Genomic DNA, 10,300 nt, shown 5'->3' with positions numbered 1-10,300 from the left:
GTGGATGTAGAGTTGCAAGGTAGGTTGTTTCCAAGTGGTACAATAAAAATACATGTTTTTCCAGACACAATAAATGATCGTGATTAATAATCGTGACTAAAATATTGTAGTTATTAAAAATAACCGTGATTATTATTTTGGTCATTATTGTGCAGCCCTAGTAAGGAGGGGCCCAGACTGTTTAAAGATTTAAAAACAAATAAAAGAATGTTAAAATTAATACTGTAGCGCACTGTCAGCCACAGTGGAGGGAAGCCAGAATGGGCGTTATTTGAGGTCACTTCTATGAAACGGCAATAATTCTCTTTGGAGGAAAACTGGACTTTTTATCCGTAACTCTGCACGCGCAGAGGTTATGAAGCCCGTGAAAGGCAGATGTCCTCGCGGCATGCAGGGGCTCTCCAGTAGCCAGAAACCCGGGTATCTTGCTGCTGGAGAGCCCCTGCATTCTGCGTTTCAGTCTACACAACCGCCCCAAGCAGAAGCACGTACACATTATTCCCGATTACAGTCCAATCATTTCTGAGATAAATGCGGAGGGAACGAGAGGCCCACATATACAGCAGCAGCAGCCATTTCGCTGGCAAAAAGCTAGCAGAAAGAAGCTAACAGCAGTGCTAATCTTCTCGTGTAAACCCAGACTTTTAGGCGTCCTGTAAATATCAAATACCTTTAACAATAAGCTGGAGACAGCTTGGATAATAACAACTTCTGTCCGCTTTTCAGGCCATCGCTGTTAGCTTCAGTTGCTCGGGTACCGCCATCACACCATCAACTTCCGCCAGTGTATTTCACAATAAAGCGCCAGGCGCCCACGCCACTTCCGGTTTGCTTGCAGCGTTGGTTTAAAAACGAGTGTTCCTGTCATATGATATCTATGGTTCCTGTATCCAAAGCGGACTTTTTCTAGGCTTTAACACGAGTGCCCTTTGTTAAATAGTCCAGACAAGAAGTTTGATGTGACTGTTTTGATTGGATAAAAATGTTTTTCTTTCTTAATTAACAAGAGTATTTCACAAGATTATAAAAAAAAATCTGAATCAGTCAATTAATCAGTCAATCTAATTTTTTTGTTTATAAAGCACTTTACAACATCCACAGCTGATCGAAGTGCTGGACAGGGATAAAAATAAATAATAAAAAAATAAAGTACATTTAAAGAAGATTCTTAAAATGAAAATCAGTACAATGACCAACAATACTATCTTTAGCGGTTAGCCTAACCTAAAACAGGAGCAGGTCAGTGATGGAGCACAACTCCTGGGGCAGTGAGTTCCAGAGTTTGGGCCCAGCCACTGCAAAGGCACAATAACCTCACTGTTTATACCTGGATAGTGGGACCACCAGCAGGTGTTGCTGCGAGGAACGCAAAGCTCTACTGGGCTGGTGAGGTGTCAACATATTGCACAAATAAATAGATGCAAGGTCATAAATGGAGGAAAAAACAAACAGCAGAATTTTTAAATGAATTCTGAATTGGACTGGGACCCAGTGTACTGAGCACAGAACAGGAGTGATGAGGGCTTATTTCTGAGTGTTTGTGAGGCACAAAGACCTGGTTCACTCCAACGTAGAGAGCATTGCAGTAGTCCAAACATGAACTGATAAAAGCATGAATTTATTTTTGAGAAATAGTTCCACTTTTTAACTTGTGGTTTTTAATTTTTTTTATTGTGCTGGTCGATGTTGATGGCTTCACTTGAGTGTCGGATGCATGTTGCTGCTCTGCTGGAACATTGGAATGAATGAAGGTTGTCTATTCAGTAGGGGCAGTCCATAAAAAAGATTATTTTCCATGTCTGAGGCAAGGGTTAAGGTTAGGTGCATAGGGTACAGATTAGTCTTTGAAAAATTAGTAACAGTCAATTTGATTGAATTTGTAATTTTAATGTAGTGTCAGATTTTTCCTCTGCAAAACAATGACAGAATGTCCGGCAGAGTGAAGAGGAGAGAGCCAGTTGCTAAACCACATCCTGCATCCATTACAATAGCATGGATTCACAGGAGAACTGGCCTGTCTGCAGTCCAGAACTTTCATTGATGCAAAACATTTGGAGCTGCTAACATTACTAAACATATCTTGAAACCACTTTTCATACGTGCTAACAGCTGCTAATAATGCTAAACATAATTCTGGAAGCACCTTTTACACACACTAACAGCTGCGAATTAACAATGCTAAATATCACCCTGGACCCACTTTTTACTCTTGCTAACAGCAGCTTTATATACTACTGAATCCTGCTTTTCTTCTGACTTTAGTCCTGACTTCTTTTAGAACTGATATTGTACTTTTGTACACTAACTACCCCACTGTAGTGTTCATTTACGTGTTAATGATACCAAGTAACTTTTACCAAAATATTAGCCTAATGTGAATATTAATGGATGATTTCAGGGTTCAGTATTCAGTGCTTGTATTGGTACACTCAGGGGGCTGCCCTCTTCAGAAAGCAGTTATTGTAACGTTGCAGGAGCGGAGCAGTCTCATATTGAATTACGTGACCTGGAGCAATTTGTAAAATGTATCAAAATATGTACCAAAATAACTATGTGAATGTAATTATATAATGTGTGTGCTATATGAGACAGAAAGAAGAGATGGGGAGAAGAGAATGTAATCATGTGGTTGTAACATAGTCCTGTGCCTCTGCAACAGGTTTACAGCATCGTCCCTGAATGTCAAGGGTTGAACTTTATTAGAGTGGTCTCAGATGTGTCTTCCCAGTCTGCGAGTTTGAGGTGTAAACCATTGACAGATAATACTTGGACACATGTAATAATGTTTGAGACAGATTAGCCTTCATGTCCCTGTCTGAACTGATGGATGCACCCAGATAACAATTCTGTGTTGAGTCATAGGACTGACCTAATCATCTATTGGTCTGGACACTGCTATAACATACTTCCAACAGAACACTAGTCAGGTATCCAAAGATAGGAAAGGGGAAAGAAGACATCGGTAGGCTTGGCAACAAGCGATTCATCCTTTGCAGGTTCTTTTCTCCCAGTTCTCCCAGAATTCATTGAACACCTGATAGAAAAGAATGAGCAGCAGAGCGTCGGTAGGTACCACATCAGTGAAGCTGTATTTTTTGTTTCTTTGTTTAAAGTGGAACTATTATGTGCATTTCAGGCTAATTTATTTTTATTTCTGAGACCAGAAGGGCTGGGATTGATCGAGTTATTGTCACAAATCAATTTATTTACTTCAGACCGACCCTCTCCGTAGGCTGTCAGATCAGCCTGTGGGCAAAACGAGTGGATTGAGACTTTTTCGCATTAAGCCCCGCCTCCCGCCACTGCACTACATTGGGAGCGCGCACCGCACCTGCTTTCACCGTCATTGTAACATCTCATAAACAGAAGGATTAGGCTAATATGAACTCAATAAAAAACCAAAATACAATGTCAACACATAGCATACAGCCCTACATGTTGGAACCTGAATCAGATCCTGAAAACGAAGTGGAAAACAGCAACCCACAGCAACGAATGCAGCAGGATGTCTCTCTTTGGTAAACTCACCAGCCATCGTTGGAAATAACTTTATCCCACGTTTTCCACCCGCCTGATGTATTTGTACATGCCCTTGTTAACCAGTAGAAGGTAACCAATCACCGAACCTTTTCCCCCGGGACGTCACAAGGATTTCCAAGTAGAAAAAACTCTCTAAAACGACGCGTTTTTCATTGCCATGGAAACCAAACAGAGAGAGTGCTGGAACTCAAACTCAAACTCAAACATGCTTTTAGGTGATAAAAACCAGTGCCGTTCACATGTCTGATGAGGATTCAACACTGCAACACTGTAGAAAGCTCAGAAAACTCCAAATACCATAATAGCACCCCTTCAATGTACACACATTAAATATACACACATATTTGTCCCAGCAGACAAGCTGGGATGACACTAGCATTGTGTCCAATAACTATAAATGAACATAATTACATGTGTCTCACCAGGATTATTTTTCACAAAAGTTAAAAGCAGCTTGACAGGATGAGCTGTCAGTTGAAGGAGAGAGCTTTACTGCGCTCTTAGCCCGAGGAGAGCTCGTGCAGGCTGCCTCCTCCTCATATTTGTAATTTAAACACACAAATAAAGGAAAATAAATTAAACTAAAATTACTGGCACCATTTTTTGTAATTTTAAAATTATTTTTGTGTTTTTGTGAAAGAATGTGACCACTAACTAGATAAACTTGGTGTATTGATAGGAAACAGTGGACTGGAGCACTATGCATAATTCTCGTACACTTGGTAGCACGTCTCATTTCACTAAAAGTAAGATCACTTTGGAGTGGCAGATTACGTGGAACACTTCGTAGTCTGCGTAGTCTGCATACTTCGAAGTGTGCAGAGTCTGATATGGGACACAGCTAGCCACTGCTGATCTTACTGTGAGGTTACAGTGCGAACCCTGGGGCCAACATGCAGACCAGGACTCCCGAATATTGTTCCAAAAAAATTCTTCTGATCCAAGTTGCTGCAGTGAGGATCCTGATGAGGATTATGATCACAAACCGTGCTTCTTATGTTTAATCTTCTTCCTCTCATTCAGTGGTAATCTAACCAGTGAACTAGGGTTTTAATGCATCTAATACCACTTACTTATTGGTGAATTAATCTACTATTTATCTAAATCAGGTTATTTGTACCATTGATGAAGTTTGTGATCCAACTGTCTGTTGTTTGCATTATATTTAAATGCATTTATGCTGCTAGGTTAGTAAATCCTACTATATCTCCCTAACCTGCAGTGATGTGGGAGAATTCCCAGTTGTTTTATCAGTTTATCCAGTTTATCCCAGTTATTTATCAGTGTGGAAAAACTATTTTCAACAGCAGAAACACTAGAACAAATTTCGGAAACACACAAGTACCATATGCCTAAATTATGATGGTCTATTTGAAATACTTTGAAATACAAGATTCTTAGGGCAAAATTATGCCAAAGCAGCTGTTCAAGTTATACAATTGTTTCTCTGTGATTTACTGACCATTTACTGCTACTACTTCTCCTAAGGACCTAGGCTATAAAGCCATCTAAATGGCAGATGTGTCATGGTTTACTATTTGAGTTTGTGCAGGTTGCCATGGGGAACTTGGGGCGGAGTCTGGAGCTTCAATTGCGACCACCTGGAGCCCATGTTCTGAGTTGATTATCTTGCTAGGACAAGCTGGAGCTCCAGTATTCGCCAGACTGTCTCTCTTTACTGCGTGGTAATCATGCCAGTTCTAGTGCTTATCATTTGACTCATAGCTCAAGATTTCATTTTTGTTTTTCTTTGCCTCCTCAGCCAAACTTCACCAACCTCTTGTGCCTGCCTGCTCGCCCTGCCTCAAACCAGGACCACCCTCCACAACCAGAGATCACACCCTGGTAACCTCCACTCTCACCAGAACTCCAGTTATGTGAGAAGTTCATCCCTGGCCCTGGACCAGACCAACAGGAACTGGTCACTAAATAAATACTTCATTTACCTCTCCATCTGTGTGTTCTGCTTTTGGGTCCACCCCTCCACCCCGGTCTCTGACCATGACAAGATGGAGACAGGCGACTTTCTAATACACCATGTTGTCAAGTTGGAAGATGCTTTGGTGAGGGGTCAGAATCAATACCTAGATTTTTTCTGGTTTAAAAGAAAAACCAGAAAAACCAGATGAGGATTTCTAGTTGGAAATGACCAGAGACCAGAGTGTTTGACCATATAACCATCCATTGTTTGGACTCTATGTGTCTAAAGCATTGTATCTCATGAGTCACTAGAGGGCACTATTATTTGACTATAAAAACATAATATCTAACACACAGAAGTCACCTGTCACTGCTCATGTAGTTACAGCTCAAAATAAGCTGCTTGTAAAAACTACTTATGGGGCTGTTTGTTGATGTGAAGGCCATCTTATCCAGAAACTTATCGGACCATCAGAGTGGCTTAGGACTACACCAGAATTGGATCTCACATCAGACCAGTCCGAATGAAGCTGCTTTGCTTTGTCAACCACATCCAAACACTATGCTTACAGATGATGGGCTGCATTGTACATGCACACATACATGGGGCAGTTAATGTGTGGGAGGTTTCTGAAAAATATTTGTTGGTCATCCAAAATATTGTTTCAGTATTAGAGAACATTCTTGATTTAAAGAGCAGGTTCAAAACTCACCTTTGTAATTTGACTTTTGTTTAGTATTTATTGTCTTTGTGTGGATGTTTCAAGTATTAAGTGAAACATTTGCCATAACACCTGCTATGACATTGACAAGTGACTAACATGTCAGAACATATGAACAGGACACGTCTGAGCAGCTTGTCATAAAGCGGTCTGTAATTTGTGACCACAGGGTCACAGGTACCCCTCTTCTGTTTGCTTGAAATGCCACGTGCATTCCTCTGCAGCCTATGAATATTTAACTGTGGACATTAACCAACAGCAGGCTCTTATAGGTCCACAGATGCCAAAAAGTTATGCCAGTGCCAGCCCAGTGAAGTTTAGCGCTAATGGCAGTCTGTATCATATTACCAGAAGCAGATTACATCAGCAAATGGAGGACTTGCACACATCCGTCTGTCAGATCACTATGACGGCACCCAACCAGAGAAAAGATTATTTTGTTTTCTGATAGCACTCAAGTCACACAGTTTAAATATACTGGGGCGATCTACTGTCATCAAACATGACACATAAAAAATCTTAAATACTGTAATCTCGATCAGAAAAATGATCGGCTCTACTGTCTAATGGTGGTAGACTGTATCCTAATGTGGTTACAGTAGATATTGCTCCACATTTTAATGCTGTGGTTTCTTTAAAACATAATATTATCTAGGTGCTGTCCTCATGTAGTGTTAGCTAAGTTAATCATTCATTCATTTTCCGAACCGCTTATTCCAATTCAGGGTCGCGGGGAAGCTGGAGCCTATCCCAGCTGGCTTTGGGCAACAGGCAGGGTACACCCTGGACAGCTTGCCAGTCCATCGCAGGGCCACACAGAGAGACGAACAACCACACTCATGCCTAGGGGCAATTTAGAGTAACCAATTAACCTATCATGCATGTCTTTGGATGGTGGGAGGAAGCCGGAGGACCCAGAGAGAACCCACGCATACACAGGGAGAACATGCAAACTCCACACAGAAAGGCCACTGACCAAACCAGCCAAGGATTGAACCAGTGACCTTCTTGCTGTGAGGCCACAGTGCTAACCACTGCACCACCGTGCAGCTCGCTAAGTTAATCTTTGAGCATATTTGTATCTTTGCTTATTTTCAGCTCCAGTGTGAAAAACTTGCTGAACTAAGTTGATATGTCATCCTTAAAAACACTTACTGAAAACTAAATATGACATGGTCCCCAATGTTTATTGCTAATCTAGTGCTGGAATAGAACTTTATTAGCACTTCTAGGTAGATCCATAGTGATTCATAATAATTTCCACCAGTGTGCCACTAAAATCAAGCAGTTGTTTAATTATGATTATTATTTTTGCCATTTGAAAATGTCCCCATTATAATCAGTTATATGGTTATATGATTTTCTCCATTGTTCATGTTTCCAAATCTAAACAAGACTTGAACATATATTTATTGTTCAAGTATAATGGACTTTGCCTGGACATTTAAGGTATTCAAGTGTAGGTGACAACAACAGCAGATATGAAGGAACTCCTGATTCTGGAGCTTTTGTTTTTCTATACATATTTATATAAAGACATAATTGAGCACAGAACAAATGTCGATGAAATAGGTAGCTTGTTAACTGAAAGTGTGGATATCTGCAAGCCAGATCTTTATGCTACGAAAGAGTCATATGCCAAAGCAAACAAAACTGTCAAAACTGGGCTGGAGAGGAGAGGATGCTATCCTGCATCCTGGATGTGCTTTATAGGTGAACTGGCCTACTCAGACCAGCCACACCTGTCATTTGCATACCTGGATGTAATGTAACAGTCTCAGAGCAAAAGGCCACCTTCAATATATTAATCAAAAACAAAAGGAAGCTCCTCCATCCCACATTTTAAGAGTTTGTTTGGTTCATTCCCAATTAACTCATTGGCTGCCAGGCATTTTTGCAGTAAAGAGCCACGTGTGTTTTGGAGCATTCTAGCTAATCTGTCCATACTGCAGAATGAGGGGGCCCATTTGTCCGGTTGCGTGCATTGGGGGCATCTCTGGGGTGCACACTTGGTGCTCATTCACAACATGTTGGGTGCGCCTCCAAATTGGCAAAAGCACAAAAGGCCTCAAAAACCATCAAAAGCTGTCTTAGCTGCGTTGCTGTTACAGTTATTTGCAAAATAAAAGCGGCATTTGTAAGTTTCAACAAACAACAATTGCAATTTGCGGGTGTTTCCATTGAACAGTGTTGGGCGAATTCCCGTGTCCCCTCCAGAACCCTGTAGAGGGCATAGAACTGGTCCACTGTTCCACAACCAGGACAAAAACCACACTGCTTCTCTTCAATCTTTGGTTCGACTGTCCAGCAGGACCTCCTCTCCAGAACCTCAGAATGGACTTTTCCAGGGAGGCTAAGGAGTGTGATCTCTCTGTAGTTAAGCACACCCTTTAATACTCCTTCCTCAAGACGGGCACCATCACCTCCCTCTGGCCGCCCAGAGGTGCTGCTCCTGATGTCCATTGAATGATGCAGAGATGTTAGCGAAGGCAGCCCTACAGCTTCCAGAGTTTTGTCTAACCCCTGGGGCAACCAAGGACCTTTTTAACAACCTCAGTGACTTCAGGCTGGGAAAAAGGAGAGCTCACCCTTGAGTACCCCACGTCTCACTTTTTATCAAAAGACGTGTTGACAGGATCAAGGAGGCCTTTAAAGTATTCCCTGTACTCACTGTACACAGTGTTGACAGATCAGTGCTTCCCCCTTTGTGAGTCACCAGATGGTGGACCAGAATCTCCTCAAAACCACCCAGAAGAGGTTCTACATGGCCTCTCTGAACTCCTCTCATACCCATGCTTTTGCCTCAGCGACCAGCAAAGCCACCTCCAGAATTCCACAGGCCAAAAAGACCCGGTAGGACTACTTCTTCAGCAATCTCTGAAGAAGTGTCTCATCCGCTGTAAACTGTAAACTGCAAGCTCAGCCTGCTAGCACCTGGACCTATCGTTCTTAAATGCTTTCAAATTCAAGCTGAAAATATCATACACTGCCTTAATAACTTGCAATCGTTTTTTATGACCCGTGTTATATAAATGTTGTTTTGTTAGCATGTAGTCACTGGCTGTTGAATTTTTACAAGGTCAGGACACCCTAAGACAAGAGGTTTTAAATTTCAATGGGATTTTCCTGTTTAAATAAAGGTTAAAAACAAACAAAGAAAAAATGCTTAAAAACGCCCTGGACATTTAGCTATAAAACAAACTTTGCTGCTGGTGACTGGATGTCTTTTTCTAGTTACAGCTTTAATAGATAAAACCAAGTAAATACAGTTAGTTTCTTAAGTGAAGACATCTCCTCCAGACTGAGGCTGCATGGTGGTATAGTGGTTAGTACTGTGGCCTTACAGCAAGAGGATCACTGGGTTAAGCCTCGGCTGAGGGTAGGTTTGAACAGTGGTCTTGCTGTATGGACTTTGCTAGTTTTGTGTGTGCGGCAGCTCTCTCCAGAAACTCTGGATTCTACCCTCAAGACATGCGTTTTAGATTAATTGCTATGATTAGTTGATCAATAATGTAAGTTGCTTTTGATGAAAACATCGGACAAATGACTGAATGACAAGACCGTTACTCACTTATGAACCTTTGAGGTTTTGGTACCTGGAGCTTGTTTTTTCCTGATTTTCTGCATCTCTACAGAGGTCTGGGGGAGATCAGGTGAAATTAGATTAAAGTGAAGACTGAAAGGTCCATAAGCTCTGCATCCATCACATTAAACAAATTCTTGATTGTTGACGCTTGCCATGTGCAGCCAGTTCTGTTTGAAGTGTTGTGACCTTGCTTCCTCTCTTTTACTGCCCCTCCCTCACCCACCCCCTCTGTGGCATTTCATATGCACACACCTACAGCGCCCCCCACCCCGTGTGACACACTCCACCAGTGTAAGCACTTTTAATCAGAAATGCAAGCCAAGTCCTTTACCTTCAGATAAAACCATCCCAGCAGCAGGGCTTGACCTGAGCTCCTTTTGCTGTCTGATTGAATAAAGAGCGAACACACCCGGGCTATAACATCATTTCCTGTTCAATCACATTATGTCACAAGTCACTTTTAAATTCTCAGGATTTCAGATGGTTTTCAGCTATTTGTGGGATTCCAGAGTAGCCCAGGCAGCATCCAGGG

The 10,300-nt window shown here is 41.7% G+C and overlaps 1 protein-coding gene across 4 annotated transcripts in view; it reads right to left on the bottom strand.

Annotated features, from left to right (window-relative positions):
- LOC306754368 (uncharacterized protein) overlaps positions 1-9,944 on the bottom strand; it is a 39,034-nt gene extending 29,090 nt beyond the window's left edge. For all 4 annotated transcript variants that reach the window (XM_079238363.1, XM_079238365.1, XM_079238364.1 and 1 more), the window contains exon 1: positions 9,754-9,944. In XM_079238363.1, the coding sequence (XP_079094489.1) occupies positions 9,754-9,809 (56 nt within the window). In that variant the 5' untranslated portion in view covers positions 9,810-9,944. The remainder of the gene's footprint in view (positions 1-9,753) is intronic.
- Between the last annotated feature and the right edge of the window lie 356 nt (positions 9,945-10,300).

Source organism: Telmatherina bonti (assembly GCF_933228915.1).
Source record: "Telmatherina bonti genome assembly, chromosome: 3".
In the NCBI taxonomy this organism is placed as follows: Eukaryota; Metazoa; Chordata; class Actinopteri; order Atheriniformes; family Telmatherinidae; genus Telmatherina; species Telmatherina bonti.
Note: the sequence above shows the minus strand (reverse complement) of the source record. Positions and strands in the feature narration are given on the sequence as shown.